The sequence below is a fragment of the Harpia harpyja genome, chromosome 12, assembly GCF_026419915.1.
Source record: "Harpia harpyja isolate bHarHar1 chromosome 12, bHarHar1 primary haplotype, whole genome shotgun sequence".
Taxonomy (NCBI): Eukaryota; Metazoa; Chordata; class Aves; order Accipitriformes; family Accipitridae; genus Harpia; species Harpia harpyja.
Genome location: NC_068951.1, coordinates 25,087,056 through 25,107,119, shown reverse-complemented (window position 1 = coordinate 25,107,119; position 20,064 = coordinate 25,087,056). Strand labels below are relative to the sequence as shown.

At 40.4% G+C, this 20,064-nt stretch overlaps 1 protein-coding gene across 2 annotated transcripts in view; it reads right to left on the bottom strand.

The window, feature by feature from the left end:
* Nucleotides 1-265: 265 nt before the first annotated feature.
* Nucleotides 266-20,064, bottom strand: part of LOC128149297 (guanylate cyclase soluble subunit beta-2-like) — a 22,572-nt gene continuing 2,773 nt past the window's right edge. For both annotated transcript variants that reach the window (XM_052804329.1, XM_052804328.1), the window contains 11 exons: nucleotides 18,725-18,945; nucleotides 18,532-18,637; nucleotides 16,770-16,873; nucleotides 15,014-15,230; nucleotides 10,445-10,765; nucleotides 9,488-9,636; nucleotides 7,125-7,271; nucleotides 6,683-6,837; nucleotides 4,992-5,206; nucleotides 4,781-4,903; nucleotides 266-4,008 (listed from right to left, as the gene is read on the bottom strand). In XM_052804329.1, the coding sequence (XP_052660289.1) occupies nucleotides 3,857-4,008; nucleotides 4,781-4,903; nucleotides 4,992-5,206; nucleotides 6,683-6,837; nucleotides 7,125-7,271; nucleotides 9,488-9,636; nucleotides 10,445-10,765; nucleotides 15,014-15,230; nucleotides 16,770-16,873; nucleotides 18,532-18,637; nucleotides 18,725-18,945 (1,910 nt within the window). In that variant the 3' untranslated portion in view covers nucleotides 266-3,856. The remainder of the gene's footprint in view (nucleotides 4,009-4,780; nucleotides 4,904-4,991; nucleotides 5,207-6,682; nucleotides 6,838-7,124; nucleotides 7,272-9,487; nucleotides 9,637-10,444; nucleotides 10,766-15,013; nucleotides 15,231-16,769; nucleotides 16,874-18,531; nucleotides 18,638-18,724; nucleotides 18,946-20,064) is intronic.

Here is a 20,064-nt window from a genome sequence, read left to right as displayed (position 1 = left end):
AAAAGTGAAAGCAGAGACCTGGTGGAAAAAAATCCCTTCTGGATTTTCTGTAATGTTGCACGCTTGTATAAAAATCTGTGCTCCTTTTTTCAGTTTGAAATTCACTGTGTTTTGTATATTCAAGTACATTTTTAATATATTCTCACCAATGAAGTAATAATTTCAATTTCACTGCTATTTTATTTGTGGATTTTTATGTTCAGCTTGGGTCCATACAGAGTTGCATTGTAATGTCTGAAGTAATGAATCGATGACTTCCAGCAAATGAGGTTACAGTTTGGGAAGTTTACTGAACAGCTCATTTTAGAAGGCATTTACAGGGAAGTCCTTTTTAAATGTTCTAAAGAAAGCTTCATTGTCAGAAACTAGACACTAAATATGTGTTAAGTACCTAAATCCAGTTAATTTCACTTAGCAAAGTAACAACAAACGTCTGTCTTTGAAAATCTGGCCCCTAGACCATTAAGGTACCCAAGCTTTTGACAATTCATGTTCGAACACCAGATTTAATGGGATTTGGGGATCCATATGCTTTAGACAGCTTTCAAAAGTCTCAACTTTTAAGTTTTCTAAGCCTCAGCTTCCATGAAGCAGCAGTGGGAATTCTCTTCTCCCACCCTTTTTTTTTGCGGCAATTCAATGTAGATAGGTCGCTGACACTGAGATTGCATATTAGCAAGCATATGATAATGTCAGTTGTAGTGGGCTGCTGATTCTGATGTCACACAAATACATGTAACTTTGTGCATGGTCAAGAAATCAAACTCACCAGACATTTATTAGAGGTATAATGGTATTAAACTTTTGTATACTTATAGGGAAAAAGAACAGAAAAGGTGGAAGGGAAAAGAGGGAAAGGAATCAAAGTAGTCATTGACAAATGGCAGTCAGCATATTAATGGAAAGATTTATTTTTTAATTATATTTTTGCAGTCTTTAGCAGTGCCCACAGATTTAAGAACACATGATGATGCACAGGCACATTAATTTTTAAAAGCAGTTGTGCAAATTTGACCTAGCTCTGCTTCTCCAGAAGAACCAGATTGTAGCAGAGGCCACAGAGAAACCACTGAGCACATCAGTTTTACCACAGTACAGCATGAAGTAACTTACCATGGAGCACTTACTGGCAATTAAAACATTCCAATATTAAGCATTCATAGATTGTTCAGTGCAAAAAGGGCAGGTAAAAGCAAAGTGAGTGTTAAAATTTGGATAGAGAGATGCAGGCAGCAATTAAGCCATGGTCCTTTTCTTTCTTCTTCCCAAGAGGATCCATACAAGTTCAGAGGAGCTCTGGGCTTCTACCTAAAACCACTCTGGAATATATCTATATTAAACCCTGCAATATATATTAAATCCTATTCACTGATGGCCAGGCTTGTTGGACAATTTCCAGTCGGAAATTCTTCCTTTTGGAGAGGTGGTCAGCGGTATTCAGCCATTCAGGGACGGGACTGCACAAGCAGTTGAGACAGCAAGAGGTTTCCTCCTGCATTAGCACTGGCCACTAAGAGATGTACGCTCCTGTGTCACACTTGTGCTTGGTGTTAAGTGGCTTTGTATCTCCATAGCGAATGCTGATAAAGACGGAGTCCACCACTGCTGTTTGTTAAATGACACATTCTCCGTTCCATCAGCATGACTAGTCAAGAGTAGGGAAACACGTCTCTATGCTGGAGACAAGAAAGTCTTGTCAGAGTTGATTCTCAACTTAAATCAGTGGGATAGTGCCAATTTAACTGTTACTTCACATTTACATCATTGTAAGTGAGAAAGAAATTGGGTATTATCTTTCTTTAGGAAAGTTTTTAAAGCTACGGTCATAACACAGAAGTGCAAAGCCATGAGCAATGGACCAGTAGGGAGGAGTTGCTAAGGATGAAGGTGAAATTTAGACGTTGTGTGTCTGAGGGTAGCACACAGTCAAATGTTTAAAATCTTGATGCCCAACTTAACAATAGCAATCCTTAGATGCATCTTCAACCTACAGTAGATCTCGCCTTTGCCAAAATAATGAAGTATCTGCATAGCAAAATCCTTATAAAGAAATAAATAAATATATCCTGCCATTCATAAAACTGCACTCTCCCAGAATGGTACTCCTCAGCTATACCGTGGAAAGTGCTAATGTTAAAGGGTGTATCTACATCAGCATTTCAGTCAGAGTCAGGAGTACCCAAAGTCAAACCCACTTACTATACTTTGTTTCACATTGTAGAGTGGTCTCAAAGCACATGAATGGATCTCTTCTGGATGAAACTAAGTCAGAGGATGTGCTTATAAGGTGCTCCAAAAGCTAACAGGAATTCAGTGCATGGGACCACACTAGCAAGCCCTCTGAAATACCTGTAGCGTGGACAACAGCAGTGATGATTTTGCTCTACACGTCCTCCTCTACTGGTCCACACTACTTGCTAATGTAGATAGAGCTTTAGAGCACCCAGACAAGGGAGCTACTATCTCAGAGATTTAAAAATAAAATCTAACCAGGTGAAATTTCATCTTGTTATACTATAGAGAGGAGGAGATGCCTTTCATCAGTCTTGTCTCTCTGTCTGGTGTTTAAGGAGCCTCACTCCTGCCACAGACACAGAGGTGGAGATGTGATGCTCCAGACTGTAACAGAGGAGTAACATTATCATCTTCTCCAGTGAATTCTTGCTCAAAGTTCAAATGGGTCTCACGCTTGCATCCTTAGACAACGAATCCACACCCAAAGGTAACAGATTGGTGTGCGGGGCACATCTCCTCTCAAAGTCACCCAGTACAAGCACATTCCACCCACTGCGAGCTCCGTTTATAGGAGTGAGAGCACAGTTTATGATGTGCCGAATTGTCCACAGCCTTTATAACCATTGTATTTTTGCTCCTACATCTTAAATCCCTCACAGCTGAACTTCAATTTTTCTCTGCCATTTCTGATCAGGCATGATCTAAGAATATATCAGCATGGAAGTAATTCAGCTGAGGAGCCTCTGACACCAGGTAAGTGATGCTGGTCTTTAACGCTGTTATTTTCAATGACGTTAACAATATTAATTCCAGCACTGACAGGCTCCATCTGTAGTCCTGAAACTTTATTTTTGTTTAGCTGGGGTGAGAAAATGAGGCCTTGAACAGTCCTTCAGTGTTGTGATGAATTCAATACTACGTAACTCCACTATGTGCATGTCCTTCTATGATCATCTAAGCATAGCATGGACAGCTGGTTCAAAGGTCGCAGATGTTTTTTTTACTGTTGGGTGCTATAAAGTACACAATATTTTCTCTTCAGGATTGAAAAATACAGGTTGTATTAGACCTGTTCTGCACTTCTACTGCATAATGCCTTTACCCAACAAAAGACCTGTCAAGAGATTAAACTGTCATCGCATTTAAAATGTAGATCAAATTCTGCTAACCTTAGACGGGGAAGTTGCTGGCTGTGCTGAAGTCAAGACAGATGGTCACTTCAGGGAATGTTTCTTTTACGGCAAGTGCTCATTTGAGTAGGAGTATTTGTAGCTGGATGAGTCACCTCTTTCTCAATTGCTGCATGAGATACCAAAAAATGATTTTCACACAGGGATATTCAAAGACATAGCAGAGGATGAAAAATACGTCTTCAAAGCATCTTGCAGTGGTTTCCTTCTCCAGTGGGAGTATTATATGGCATGTGTAGATTGATTAAAAAAAAAAAATGCTCCATTATTTTGTTTCTGCTGAAAACTGTAATGAAATGTCTTTTTTCTTTTTTCTTTTTTTTTTTTTTTTACAAAATCATGTGGTACTTGATATACAAAATCAGTCCCACAACAGCAAAATGCACTAAATCATAATAAAATCACTCTGTTTAATGTAAAACATAAGAAACTTAGAGTAAAGTGCAAAAATTAGAGCGAATGTTTCTAATCTGTGGCTCTTCGGTAGCAGGTTTGACTCTTCCCCGGTTTAGAGGACAAGGACCATCATCTGCGTGCTGGTTGCCATGGAGACTCCCATCGCTTTTGGAATCACAAGTTTTGCCTGAAAGGAAACACTCCTTCAGCGTGAGTTTTTAATGACCATAGAGGTTTCTGTTTGTCAGCACACCATATACTAGATTAACTACCACGTCTAAGCAAGTGGGAGAGAAGGGAGTGAAATATTTTCTAGTAATCAGTGACAACATATTTAGTCTGTACAAAATCCACAAAACACATAAATACAATTACAAGGCTCGCTGCATTAGATTAGACTGTTATGGCATCAAATCTGTTACCTATCTTGCAGTATCAGCTACTTCAAAGGAGAATGAACTTTGGTCGTATAACATGGGCACAGATGGCAATACATCCTTCTGACTCCTGGAGGAGACTAGCTTGAGGACTGCCAGGCTGCATAGCCAGTGAGGTCTCTCTTTCTCAGGCTTGAGCCGATAAGGGCTTCCCCATAACTACAAATAATGACAGCTTTTCTAGGAAAAGATGTGTACATGAACAATTTGGTCTGTTCATGTGAAGAGCTGTCTAACTTTTATCCATTCTGTTTGCACTGCCAGAAGGACTCTGGGGTTTGACAGCTACGGCAGCTTCTTTCTCCCTAGTGCACAATTAACACCTGGGATTGCTCTGAAGGTGAATTTGTTTGGCCCTAAACACTGTGCAGAATGGTTAGTTTCATCAACATGGATATGTTGGTGTGATTTTCTGGCTTGAATAAAACAATGGTTACTCAGAAGAAGAATATAATGAAGCTGCAAGATTAAGCTTCAGTTACTTCCTAGTTCTGCTGTCTTTTCGAGATGGTAACTAAATACCTGTTAAATCTGCAATTTTTGCTTGATTTCTTCTTTTGAGGCTGTTTTGTGCATCTGCAGGGCCATCAGTATACTTCATTGCAATGGCTGGGGTCTGGTCCTTCTCTGGCTGAGTCTGAGTAACTGAAAGAAGAAAAGAAAAGGATATTTAATTGAGTTGTATTAATGTTCATTTGTTCAAGGAGGGAAAGGTATGTTGAGTTGATTCTACCTGGCTGATGACAACTTGGTATTGTTTCAGTCCTGCCTTCTTGAAAGGACTGACCAGATTCACGGCCAGAATCTAAGTCTTTCATTGGCCTTCCCATAATCTCATTCTCAGTTGCAGTTTTATTTCTAATGAGGAAGTATGTGTGCATTTTCCCTTTGCCTTTTACTTCTATTTCTCCTCTTTCAGTCATCTCAAAATTCTTGTATCTTAGGCATCTAAAATATCAGAAGCAAAATGACACATGAAAATTCAAGATGAGCAAAAATGACACTGATGTTTTAGAAGAGCTATTGTAATCTAAGTAAGCAAATCACAACAGTCTGGGAAAAACAGTATTGATCTGTGAACAACTGAGGGTTTGTTTCAACTGTCTATTCAAGCCTGCTGTGCTTTTATAGCTTTACATGTACAGCCTGACCAAAAATCAATGGATCACATAGTCAAATAATTCAGTATGGTGGAAGGTTCTTATTGATCAGTAAATAGAAATTAAGAACTGAGGCAGCCAGTATCAGTTAGACAGAAATATCTCCAGTCATTTCATCAGAGAAGGCAATCAGGTTCATCAAGCATGATTTACTCCTGGGAAATCCACACTGGCTATTCCCAATTGCCTTCTTCATGTGTCCAAAAATGGCTTCGAAGAGGACTTGATTTTCACTGGGACTGACATGAGGCTGACCAGCCTATAGTTCCCCAACTTGTCCTCCATGCCATTTTTCAGTATAGGTGTAACATCTGGCTTTCTTCAGTTGCTACGGTGCTGATCTTCATGCCCTTCCAAAGGTGACAGTCAGCAGCACTGTAATGCCATCACCCAGCTCTCTCATTACCTTTGGAGGCATCCCATCTGCTCCCATACACTTCTATAGATTGAGATTTCTCAAAAGACCCCTAATCTGATCGCCTTCCAATACTGGTACTTCACCTACTCCTTGAAACCTGACTCTAGGTGCAGGGACCTTGAAGACCTAGTCAGTGAAGACTGAGGCAAGTCCACGTTACCATTTATAATTTTCTGCCAACACAGCAGAAGCTCCTTTTACTGTCTTTGAACCTTCCTTGCCCATTTCAATGCTAGCTGAGCTCTGGCTTTCCTAATATCATTCCTATGGGCCCAGATAATGTTTTTATACTCCTCCTTTGTAGCTTGTCTTCACTTCCACCTCTTGCGTACATATTCTATGCATACATAAAATTCTTGAAAATGTAGTATTTAATTTTTAGTGACATGAGTTTTAGGAAAGTAAATTACTCACTGTATGAATAGGATAGTGGTTTGTGCAGTTAATCCTTAGTAAGTGCAAATAAAACTTTCATCACAAACTGTTGTGCTCAATCAGAGAGATTTTAAAGCTTTTGTTAAGCAGGATGTCAAATTAAACGTTCTGACCGTCTTTCTAGCATTTACATCACTTTATCGCTACTTCCAAATAAGCTATCACAATTAGTTTTTTCCCATATTTTGCTCTCTAGGATTGAGACTCTCAAACCTCTGTCTCCATATACAAGTGCATTTGAAATAATCAGAACAAATAAAAGCCTTTGCAAGCAGTGATTTTTCTTTATAAAAGTAAGCTGCATAAATCAGTGACTAAAGACAGCACCATCTACATTGAAAGCTGCAGCTGTCAAGACAGTGGTTTTTAGCACAGCTTTTAACAAGCAAAGCTTCCATCATAGTTACTCACTGATAGGTACTGGAGCTTAGATGAATTTTACTCGGGACACCATGACTTTCCATCCGGGAAGCTATATTCACCGTGTCTCCAAACAAGCAATAACGAGGCATCTTTTCTCCAACAACTCCAGCCAAGACAGGACCTGTATGGATCCCAACTCTAATCTTTACAAAGACATAAAACACCCCCCCAAAAACGTCACTTGTTATTTAACATCTTTCTTAATGCTAACCAGCCACCTAAAAGTTCATCCTAACACAACACTGAACACCAGTAAAATATCAAATATCCACAGGGAGAGGCTCTTTGTGAAAAATGTACCCATGCAGGCCTTGCCCAAAGTCACAGAGGAGTCAGAAGAAGCTCTTTGATGTCCTACTGCAATATATTAAACAGAAGCCCAACCCAAGAAGCAGACAGACACACATGCATCTTTGTGTTAACAACTTACTTGGATAGGATTTCCAGAAACTGGGTTCTGTACTCCTGTAGCTGCTATTATCATCCCCAAGGCAAAGTTAGCAACTCGCTCAGCATGAGTGGGTACAGGCACAGGGACCCCACCTACTACCATATAGGCATCTCCAATTGTCTCCACCTTTAATTGAGAGGGACAAGCATATGAGCATGCCATATGTATCTTGTTCAGGTTAGTGCTTTGCTGTCTGGGGCCTTTCTTACCTGCACCAACACCCCCTTTCTTCTAAGAGATGTTTCCAATCACTAAAAAGCTCTAGCACCTGTGAGTTTCCTTGAGATGGGGATCCTTTCCTTGACTCCACACTAAAAATGTCAATACATTCTGTCCCTGCTTACTTGACCCATTTTAGATACCAGTGTGAGAGACCCTAAGGAGTAAGGGATGCTATGAAAGTGTCAGATTTTTGCCTTCCTCTTACCCAGGGCAGACCTAGATGCAAAGAGCTATGCCCAGGCACAGACTCCTGAGCCAGGAGGTTATCCAATAGCTGGATGCTATTAATTAGCTCTAATTCACAATTGGTGTTGAAAGCATATTTCTTTTTTAAAAGTGTTTTTTTTTTTTTAGTGTCACAGTAAAGCAAGGGAGTCTATTCACTGGTGATTATTATTATTAGGGGGTTCACATGAATTAAGAAACCTCCAATCTCCAGGATGTCAGAGAATGCAAAGTGTGAACGAAGCAGTTTGGGAGCATCCTTCCTTAAAACCAGCTGTTTTCCCACAACATGCTGCAGCCTACAAGACAAATGCTGAAGCATTCATCCTCCTTCAGGCATCCAGTCTCCTTGAAGTGCATGATAAGGCACCTGAGAAATACTCTGGGGTTTGTCCCTGTACCAGAGATTTTGCTGGGAATAGAATAGGCCTGTTTGAAACAGAGAATTCTCAAATGTTTAAAATTCACTGTAAAAGACTGTTACATGGTAAAGAAATTTTCTAAACTGCTCTTATAGACTTCACTGTTACATTTACCATCAGTAAATAAGAGATCAGTTTAAATTAGATTAATTGGATTTCTTAAAAATGAACACCAATAGGAGAACACGAACATAATTTCATCTTTGGGCTTGTTCATTAACATAATGATTTAGAACTGTTCAGTACATTAGTCTCAAAAAATGTGTTCCTGTACATGCCTTCTATCAGATAGCCAACCCCATAGTAATGCCAGTAATTTTCTATAACAAATTAAAAACAATGGTAAAAAGCTACTAATGCAAATAGATACCCTAATAATTTTTCAGCCATGGTAGGAGACTTAATTTAACCAGATTTATTCATAACTTCAGATGTTTATAAGCTCGGGCCAAGTTTCTTTGATCAATTTCAACATTTATTTCTCAATTCCCTGAAATAGTAATCTCATCCTCCCTCTTTGTACCCTAGTAACCTCCTTCAATATTAATAGGAGTTATATACAGGTATCAAAAGGACATTATTATAGTGATAGATAATTTACTCATGATGGATGATTTAGACAGAATATGATGCTAATTTATCCTAAAATCTGTGGGCCATATCCTGGATGCTTCAATTATTGAAATCAGTTTCCTTGCCAAGGCAGAAATGCTTCTGATTTCCCAGTACAATTTATTGCAGGATGAATTGCATGCCTTGCCTGAGCAAGGAATGAATGAGATTTGGATTTCACCCTTTATTATTTCTGCCTTCCTATATTTAATGTGCTGGGGACAGACAGAAACTTAGGACTTGCTCTTCAGCTCATCCAATCTGGGTAGGTCTAGACATGTTAATAATGCTATTATTATATGTCAGCCAGGGCTCTGATCCTTCCAGCATGGTTTGGAGACAACATGTACGTTACAGTCTAGATCTAATCAATGCTCTTTGGGGTCAGCAGGAGATCTATACCATTGCCCAAGATATCCATGAAGCAAAACAAAGTCTAGGTATTATCTGGGTATTGTTTATAATGTTATTTCCCACCAAATGAGACATTTAATGACATAGTGACCTATTTATAACAGGTTGGAATAAAAGAACTAGGAAAATTATTCAAATTGGTCCAGGATATCCTGTCATGTTGGGTAGGCATTTGAGAGAGAAGACAGAGTGAGCTGTACAGAAGAACAGCCATTCTGGTGTTAGCATTGTGGAAAGAGACTCTAGCCCATGATAGACGTTACATTCCTGTCTGAAAATTTTGAACAAGTTTAATCACGCCTCTGCCTGTTCTTTAGTTTCTCTGTGTGGCCACTAAAAATATGTGATATTTTACGGTTTAAGTGCATTTAAAAACAAAAAACCAAACCAACAACAACAAAATCTTTTTCCAGACTATTTCTACAGTCTTTATCGATCAGTACATACCTTGTACACATCATGCACCGTGGTCAGTCTGTCAAATTGCAGGTACATTGAATTTAACATGAGAACTATCTGAATAGGCTCACATTGGGCACAAATGTTGGTAAAGGTCACAACATCGCTGAACAATATAGTGCACTCCTTGAACTCTCCTGTGAGCAGAAAGACCAGTAGTAAGTACTTGTAATGGCTGGACAATCACGACATTTGTCTGACACCAGTTTGCAAAGATTACTTTCTCATCATTCTTTTAGGACATATGACCTATTAGCTGTAATACTTATATATGGGTACTGATATGAAAGAGAGATGTCAATATAAAAGTATATCAAATATAAGAATCATCGCACATCTCAATCCAGACATCTGAATACATCCCTTTGTCCATCCATACTCAGGATATATTCAGCTCTTTACTCCTACCTTCACATATGTGCTTACTAAATGGAGTTTAAGCATATTCTTACTTGCTATCCTTAATAACAATGGGAATCATGATGATTCTAGGTTTATAGATAACATAGAGTAACTAAGAAAATTTTCTATGAAAGACCAATTTCTTTATGCCTGTCATTTTTAAGCCCTCATTTCCTTGTATATCCACGTTAAAAACAAAATCCTTTTATTTCTGAGGCCTCACTTCCTTGTATACCTAAGTTAAAAACAAAACCTCAGTTTACTGTTGAAACACTGAATTTTGTTCCCTGAATAGGCAGCTGCTACCACCTTTCACCTCCTAAGGAACAATTTTGGCAAACAGCTTCCAAAGCTCTGTTTGAAAGAACGGTCTAATCTTTATTAGAGATTAAGAGTCTGTGGCCCTTCTCCTACCCATGAATGTGACCAAGTAGAGAATGTACTCCACAGTCGTGGCAATGGGGCTGTGCCAGCACCCCAGTCTCTCTATCACCACCACCCAGTGCATAAATCATGCATCATGAATGCATCCTGTTCATTCACCTGCCTCAACTCGCTTCCCCTCTTTCAGCTGGTTGGCCACATGCTGAGGAAGCATGGCATAGAGCAGAGCTTCAGTCTTTTTCTTCTCTTCCTCCAGGTGCTTCGACAATATCCGCAGTTCTTCCTTCTTCCTCTCCAGCTGGTTAGAGAGCTCCATCTCTGCCAGTCGCTGCTGATTGAGAAGAATCAAATCCCTGGTCACGTCGTGAGGTGCAATGTCTGCGATATGCATCTGTCGCTCCTCCAGTTCATGCAAAGTGCGAAGCAAAGGTGAGCAGAGATAGAGCATGCACTGCAGGGACTCCATCCAGATCATCTGGCCTGTTTGAAACAAGTGTCAGTAAGAATTTTCAGCAGCTTGGACTTTCACATGATGCTCAGTATTACTGATGTTAATTTTACCGGATGAGTTCTAAGGACAGTGGCTTTTGGTAGGGTCTCGGTCACCACAGGAATTACTCTATTTCCTGGAATTACAGGTGGACTTGTTTGGAGGAGGTATGCTAGGCAAATAACAAAACAGCAGGACCCAGAAAGCAGTCACTCTCTCCTTGCAACTGCTAGGCAGAGCCCAACCATGCTTCAGGTCCCTCCTCTTCACGAGGAACCCCAGTGCTTGCAACATCTCTCCTCTCCTCTGCTACTAGTTCTTGAGCTGTTCCTGAAGCCAGTCAGCATCATGCACAGGCAAATGGAGACTCACAATGACTAAGTGAAACATTTAAAGTTTAATTTCACAGTGGGTAATATGTGGCCGCAGTAAAGTCAATGGAGCCTTCCTTCCTGGAAGCTGGAACTTTCAGTCACTACGATCATCTACATACGCAGGTACAAAAACACCTGAAAGGTAGAAGGGATTTTTGGTGGGGGATTGAGTTTTTGTTTTCTTTGTTGAGATTTGGTTATGGGTTTTATTTATTATTATTATTATTATTATTATTATTATTATTATTATTATTTATTTGCTTCATAAGTAACCTTGATTTATGAACAGCAATCTAGGAATTACTATTTCTTTCTCTCTCTCTCTCTCCCCCCATCCCCAGGGCATCTGGATGAACAGCTTGAAAACTAACAGGATTGGAACAGCAGAGATACCATGTGAATTAACTGTGACAGTGTAAGAGGAAGTAAAATTGTACCTGTGACTAGTTAAAGTTCCTTGTTTTGGTAACATCTCTTTTTTCAAGGTCTCCCTAAACTCTTAATTTTTTTCTGAATCTCAGGAATACCAGATTTGACACTCATTATGTAAAGGTGAAAAGAGAGAAGGGAAAATTAGGTCATACTATACAGTTCAGAGAAGCAAATTGAGGTCACAGAACACTTAAACCAAATGTCATTATAGTTAATTACACGAAGCAGAGAATCATTCCATACATGTTCCTCTCAGTAAAAATAAAGCAAATAAAATATCTTTTTTTCTAAAATAATTTTAATTGGTAAACTCTTACGTAACATTGGGGAGGGGGGTGTGGTGAAGACAGAAATCAGAATCTGAAAATGCAACTACAATAAATAAAAGCATAGCTAACTAAACTATTTTTATCCACATTTGAAACCCAGCCAGTAGCAAATAGCTCCCCTCAAAGGCATAAATTAAGAATTAATGATGTATTCACATTTTAGGAACCAAAAATGCATGGAGGCACAGGGGAAGCCATTTCTCTCCTCCAGCTGTAGCAACATTATCAGGACTTTGTCTCTAAGCTCTTCCCTCATCCCCTGCCCCTTCCCACCCCTCACCTGGCAGACGGGAACCGGGCGCTGGCAGGAGTGATGCTCGCAGTGTATTATTGCGGGACTGCTCACCCGCGTTTCATTATTGTCTGTATGTGCCAAAGATGCAATCCAAGACCTGCGAACGGGCATTGCCTGTGCTGGGTGGCTGGGTTTAAAATGTTGTTACGTGTACAAAGTAGTAATTTCTTTGGCAAAGAAAATTCTTAGCAGTGCAAAGCGATTCTGTGTCGTGTGCATGGGCTGATGTGTAGAGCTATGGGGAGGCGAGACCCGGACAATTACTTTTACACAGCTCAGTGCATCTCCATGCTGAGCCCAGTGGCTCCACAAGCAGAAGCTGGCTCCGAGGGCTGGCATTGTGACCTTTCCCCAGGTCCCCAGTGAAGCAGAAGGCCATAGCTGAGGGCTGGGGAGATTCACAGGGCAACCGGCATTGAATCCCAACCAAAACCAAGTGACAATGCAACCACGTTGCAGGCATTGCCCCAGAGTAATGCCTTACATTATGTATTTGGTTCTAACCTCTGCAAAGAAAAACACACAGGACAGCATTATGCAGGCAACCCTCATACCTTTTCTGGGAAATGGGCATGACTGGGCACCTCTCTGAGGTGCCTGTACACAAATGTGCACAGCATGGGGAAAAACCAGGAGGAACTAGAGGTCTGTGTGCAGTTTCAGGGCTACCATGTCATTGAGATCATAGAGGCTTGGTGGGGTAGTTCACACACCTGGACTACTGCAAAGGATGAACGCAGACTCTTCAGAAAGGACAAGCAGGCAAGGAGGGGGAGCTGCCTTTTATGTGAGAGAGCAAGGCAAACACGTGGAGCTCTGCCTAGGGCTGGATGATGAGCCAGCTGAGAGCTTCTAGATAAAGATTAGAGGGTAGACCAATGTGGGTGACGTTGTGATGGGTGTCTGCCACAGATGCCCTGTGCAGAAAGAAAAAGTAGATGAGACCTTCTTAAGACAAGTGGAGGAAGCCTCATGTTGGACTTTAGCTACTTTGATATTTGCTGGACAGACAATACAGTAGGGCACAAGCAATTCAGGAGGTTTCTGGCGTGCACTGAGGCACTGACACAGGTGAGCTTCCTGACAGAAGTGACTGATGAGCCGATGAGGGGAGGTGTCCTGCTAGACCTGATGCTTACAAACAGTGAAGAACTATGGATGTGAAAGCTAGGCGCAGCCTTGGCTGCAAAGACTGTGCGATGGTGGAGTGCAGGAACCTGAGAGGAACAAGGCAAAAAAAAGCAAGATTGCAACCCTGGACTTCGGGAGACTGGACTTTGTCCCATTCAGGGATCTGCTTGGAAGAATCCCATGGGATACAGTCTTGGAAAGAAGAAGGGTCCAGAAGAGCTGGATGATTTCCAAGGCTGTCCTCTTCCAAGGAGGTCTATGCCGATGTGCAGTAAGTCAAGAAAACGCAGCAGGGACCTGCATGGATGAACAAGGAGCTCCTGACTAAACTCGAACATAAAAAAGAAAGAATATGAGATGTGAAAGCAGGGTCAGGTCACCCCAGAGGAAGAGACAGGGCTGAAAAAGCCAAAACCCTCCTGGAGTTGCATCTGTTAAGGAAAAAGAAGGGCTTCTACAGGTATACGAGCAGCAAAAGGAAGACTAGTGAAAATGTGCGCCTGCTGCTGACCGGGGCAAGGGATCTGCTGAGAAAGGATATGGAAAAGTCCAAGATACTCTGTGCCTTGCTTGCTTCAGTCATTGCTGGTGAGAATCACCCTTCAGGAATCACAGGGCCCTGAGACCAGCGGGAAAGTCTGGAGCGATGAAGACCTACCATCGGCACAGGAGGTTCAGGTTAGTAAACATTTAAACAAATTTGATACACAGAAGTCCACGAGACCTGATGTGATGGATCCAGGAGTGCTGAGGGAGCTGGCCAGCGTCGTTGCAAGGCCACTCTCAGTTAGTTTTGAAGGTCATGGTGACTGGGGAAGGTTCCTGAGGACTGGAAGAAAGTAAATGTCACTCCTATTTTCAAGAAGTAAAGAGTGTAGGACCTGGGAAGGCTTGGAGCATCTCTCATGTAAGGAGAAACTAAGAGAGCTGGGGTTGTTCAGCCTAGAGAAGACAAGCCTCAGGGGGAGCTTATCAATACGTATAAATACCTGATAGGAGGGAGTAAAAAATACTTTTCTCCGTAGTATCCAATGAAAGGACAAGAGACAATGGACACTAACTGAAATGCAGGGATTCCATTTAAACATAAGAAAAAACTGTAAGGGTGGTTAAAAACTGCAATGGGTCACCCAGGGAGGTTGTAGAGTCTCCATTCTTGAACACACTCAAAACCCAGCTAGACATGGTCCTGATTAACCTGCTCTAGTTGACCCTGCTTTGAGTGGGGATGGACTAGACAATCTCCAGAGATCCCTTCCAAACTCAACTGGAGTTGAGTCATTCTGTGACTCTGTGAATAACTGAGACTAGAGGTGGTTCAGAAGATAATCTAATCCTACCTTGGCCTTGCCCCTGTAACTCAGGAAAGCTGCAAAGATGTGGGATTTGCAGCATTAGAAAAACACTGTCTTTCTAAGCCTTTCAAATGGGAGTGCAGTTGTTATTTCTGACTGAAAACCTTCAAAATCTGGTGAGGTAATAGCAGAATTTGTCTACAAGCATTTTAAAGTACTGTTTCTCTAAACAGAACCATCTAATCCTCTCCTCACTGCACAAAGACAAGGCTATTTATAGGATTTATGTGGAAGCCAGAAGTCCACAGAAAGGCATTAGTTCAACTCCAGCATAATTCCTGATTTACTATGAACACTTATGCTATTGAAAACAGTTAAGTACCTCTCAGCTCTAGCATTGGCCGGTGTTTCCATGACTCTGGCATCATCTCTCTTCTAGTCTGGAAAACAAACTGGCTGTTGATGAATTTCTGAATGCTAGAGATGGTGAAGGGTACTTCTGGGTGAACGATACTGAAATAGTGATCCAAGCAGATGCCCATGGTCTGGAGGCCAGGTACAATCTTTTGAATGCTCACCCCAGCTTGCTTCACTCTGAGCTTAAAAAGAAAATATGGACAACGTGTTATAATTCATATCCCGTTTGGGTTCAAGCCAAGCTATAGCTGATCACTGTTTATACGTGCACACGCACTTAGCCTTGCTATACTACATGGCTTATTTCTGAGCAAAGTTTCTATCTTATTAGTGTATTACCGCAAAACTCTGACTGAGTGTCCTTCATAGCGAGACAAAGGCCCCAGAAAGGAATGTTATTATCCAAATACTCTTCCCTATCAATTGTTCTAAACAAAACAAAACAATCTGCTATTATCCTTGCTTGCATTTGTGTAGGCCTAACAAATAGCCTTACAGGCAGCTGCAAGAGAAAATTAGAGATACCAGAGTGTGTTCTGCATTCCAAAAAGAAAATAACTGTGGCATAAAATGTCTTGGCAAATATTGATTTTCTAATGGATGCCATGGGTTACCCCATCTTAACCATTGCTGTGTAAAGGTTTAGTTGTTCTCTTTTAGCCTGCTGACCATGCATGAGCTCCTAACTCCTGCAGAAATGTCCACCCTGCCTTCACTGCTTGTCATCAGAGTTACTGAAGCTCTGACCTAGCTACCAATAGTGGGTGCATGACTTGCCCTTTTTCCACACGAGTAATTTTCTCAAATTATGCAGACTGGATATCTTGAAAGGTTTAAAACTGAACTTCGGCTAATGTGGACAGTGGCACGAAGCAGACTATGTGCTCTGGAATCTCTATCAGCGTGATGCCAAAACATGTTCCCCGAGTGGCTGTATTCAGCTTTCTTCTGCTGTCCTATTCTCAGCTTCTCCTTTCTTTGCTCCTCTCTTAAGCTAATATTCTCTCCACAGAATTGGGAGCAAGAGGAACTGTAGCTTGGTGGGAACCCAGGCTAGTTGGAAACCAGCCACAGGGCAGTCCCTGCCAAAGGAAGGGCAATTCCATTGCTGCAGAGTATACGTGCACAGGAGAGGAGGCTCAATCCTCCCCCGGAAGAGAAAGAGATTTTTGGGGTCCAGTTTCTACTACGTGGGGCTGCACGCTGCCCGATTTAGTAGGTAGCTGGGTTTTCCCAGCAGAAGCATGGAGTAGACTCAGGAAGCATGTAGGGCCTCAGTCACCAGCAAAGCCTAGCCTTTGGATAGATTAGTAACTGGGAGGAGAGGGCGACTAGCTGCAAGTACAAAGCCAGTTTAAAGGATGGATCGTGTGTCTGGCACATCCAAGGACAGGAAGGTGGCCAGCAACCTCAGAAAATTCTGTTTGGTGTTTGGTAACGGATAGACTGCTGCAATAAACCTTGTTGGCATATCAGCAGCTGTTTCAGACATGATAATCTCAATAAATTCAAAGGAGATTCCTATCTGAAATGATCCAGATCCAGTTGTTACAAGTGACTTTTATTGCATGTCTCTGCACAGAGCACTTCTGCAAATCCTGCAAAGGAGTGTGCACTGTATACAGAGCACATGCAGCAGTGACCTGTAGGACAGTCAAAACAGAAGAAAATTACTATATGGTTTATGCAGGCTAAAGGCCCTTACCACATGCTTGTCCTACCTCTTTGTCAAAAACCATATGAAAAGGAAGTCCATTGCAAAATGTTTTCGTGTCAATCCAGAGGCTCTTGGGGTAAACAGGATCAAATCCTCTCAGGAGCTTACCTGTGGCAAGATAAATGTGTAGGTTTTAATGGGGTTGCACCTCATAAAACCAGTCAGCTTTACTTTTTAGCACTCAGTGAGACAGGACCCTATATCATAATGAATGAAGACAAAGTAAACAGTGTGGGGGTCCAGAAGTGTGCATACATCTGCACTAAATGCTCTGCAGTTTAATACACAGCTGATTAGCAACTAATCTGAGTTGGCTGAGAGTTTAAAACTTAACCACAAAAAAACCATAGAGCATTAGATGCATGAAATTATGTGGAAACAATAAGAGTAGATAAACAACTGTAGATGTTGCTGCTCTATGAATTCGCAGATGCCATAGCAATACAACACAGCTATATCCCACAAAAATATGCACAAAAGTTGATTTAATATACTTTGCTAGCTACTAAGGGACACTTATGGAGAAAAAACCCAGCATGATCTAGGTTTCAGTCTCCTATACAAAGAACTCTAGTCTGTAACACAAAGGCCAAATTACTGTTTGGTTTCTATTTTACTTACCCTGATTGTTTTTCAAAATGGTCACAAATCTACAGAGGAGTTTGTCCTTGCTAGTGAACAGATATATTTGTAAAATTAATAAAATGGGTAAAATAGTCAAAAGAGCCCATCTGACTGAAGCACCCAAAGCCTTTGATCTTCACAATACAAACTTGGATTCTCCAGTAACCCACAATAATCAAAATTATGATTATTTCAAGCAATCCCTTTCCCCCAGAAGGTGGCTATGACAGTTACGCTAGTAAATTCTGCTTGATAACAAATGCTCAAGTCACTTATGAGACTGGTGACAAAGATTACAAATTTAGGACCCAACTTTTAGACCTCTTACTGCTTCAGGGGAAGTCAGTGTGGGTTTTTCATTTTTCAAAGTCTGGCTTTTGGTAACTCTTGCATTAATTGTTAAAGGACTTTATTCTTTTTAAGTAATAATGCTACTCTAAAATTTTATTTTGAGTATGTATTAATTTCTTACTCAGTATATCTGCTCTTGTAATGTATGTGGCATTGCACCAGATGATATCAGGTTCAATTTCTCACTCCTCCCAGAATCCAGACAGCTTGGTGATACTGAGCTGGATTCTCATTCCTCTTGGGGAATCAAAAGATCCTAAATGAAAAAATCCTTCCATTTTATAAACATATATAAACATATAATATAAAGGTATAAACAGAGATTACTAGATTAGCAGTAGATTTTTGGTAGCAGAGGGTGTGATTTGGCTTTCAGAATTTACTGCAGTCAATAACTTTGGAAAGGAGTAGCAGCTACAAAGTTAAAAAACACTCTTTTAAATTAATCACCATAGACCAAGTGACATGAGAAGGAAGTATCAAATGTACCACAAAATGATATTTTACAGAGCAATACTTTTCCGAAGAAAACCCTGCTTAAGAGACAAAAGTGACAGGTCATATTCCATTTAAGTATCTGACATTACTAAGCATGCTTATTATCTGCAATTTTTCTTTGATTACCAACGTCTAACCGAAAGCAACTTAAGCAGAAACATTTTGAAAAAACACAGAGGAAGTATGAATGGTAACTTCAAAAGAGATGAGTGGGTGGAGATAGGGAGGCTTACTGACTTTCTTACTGAAGAGACTCAGAAATGATGACAAGCTCCCTCTGAATGATAGCTCACCTTTTCCTAACGTGATTATTCCTCTTATTGTTTTCCAGTGACTTTTCTTGGCAGGACAAACAGAGCTTCCTCTGTCTCTAATTGTATTCTTGTTTTTTTCAAGGTCCTGTTGAAATAAATCCAAAGGGAAAATCAAGGGTGTTTTTATTTTAATCATATTTCAATAATATAGTGATAATGAATATTAAAATACCTCTTTATTCAGTTGGTTCTCAATTTGTTTTTCAGAGTCAGCCAGATTTTGAGGTGAGGAAGAAAATTCATTTCTTTCCTTGTATGAAAACACAGGGGTTTGAGTGACAAGAAAAACAATATGCTCTTTTTTCCCAGTTCTTTCTTCTTCTTCTGTTTGATTGACTATTTCCATTGAAATCTCAATGTTAAAAAAATCCAGGGCTGCCGCACTGATGATTCCTGAAGAGGAAACAAAAGACAAACTATTGCCAAGAACAAACCCTTTCCATTTTTCCTTTTAGAGGGCCAACAGTGGAATTTCACTGTTTCAGAAATCACTTCTCTAAAGGACTCTGGAAGAAGAAAGCAACCTATGTCTTTCCTACTACCATTGCCATGGTAAGAATACGGGCATAGGAGACAACCTTTAAAGTTACTGTTTCTTTTGTCTTGTCTGATGACAAATGCATATTTTCACTAGAAGCAGCTCATCAGGATATCCATCTGAAGAATGTGTCTAAATAGTCATACATAGCAATAATATGAATTCCCATTAACCCAAAAAGTGCAGGGCATCTAAAGAGATTCTGCTATAACAATCTATTTCAGTCATAGCAGAATATTTTCTTTTGAAAGGAAGGAAATATCTTTCATGAAGATGCACAATCAGTCCTCTCATTTCTGCTTAGCTATTAGGCAAAATACTGGACAATGACATGAAAAGTTCTGTCTGACATTCCAAATAGTTCTGTGCTTCAATAGGAACATGAAATGAGTTTTGACAAAGGGGGAAATTTTGATAAACTTCTAAATTCAGCAGCATCTATGAAAGAAAGGAATATGACCATCTCTTACAGACCTATAGCTGTTTAACGCTTGCACAAGGACAACTGTGGAAATTCCTATAAATGCCAGTAAAAGATTCAGTTTTGAGCAGGGTTCAATAGTAGTTTTACAGATTGCATGTACTGCAGGAGTATTTATTACAGGATGGATGGATGTCTTCAAATCAACTATAATTTCTACTTCACTGTAATTTAAGGAGCTCGAGTCACTGAGAACTAATAAACAGTTAGACAAAATACACACCATGAACTTTAATTTTTCCTCCAGGAAGGGAATTCTATAGGAGTTCTATAGCAGGAATGGACACTTATGACCTGGGTTGTCTTATCGTAAATCTTGATGGAAGCTACTGGGAGCTAGGAGCGATCAGGCAGTAGAGACATACCGAGGTCAGATGTCTGGTGACTAAATTCTACTGGGCTTCAATTCCATGGCCAGTCCTCATCTGAAAAAAGATTCTGAAACCTGAGCAAAGTATAACTGCAAATATATGATTACTCTGTATATGTATTG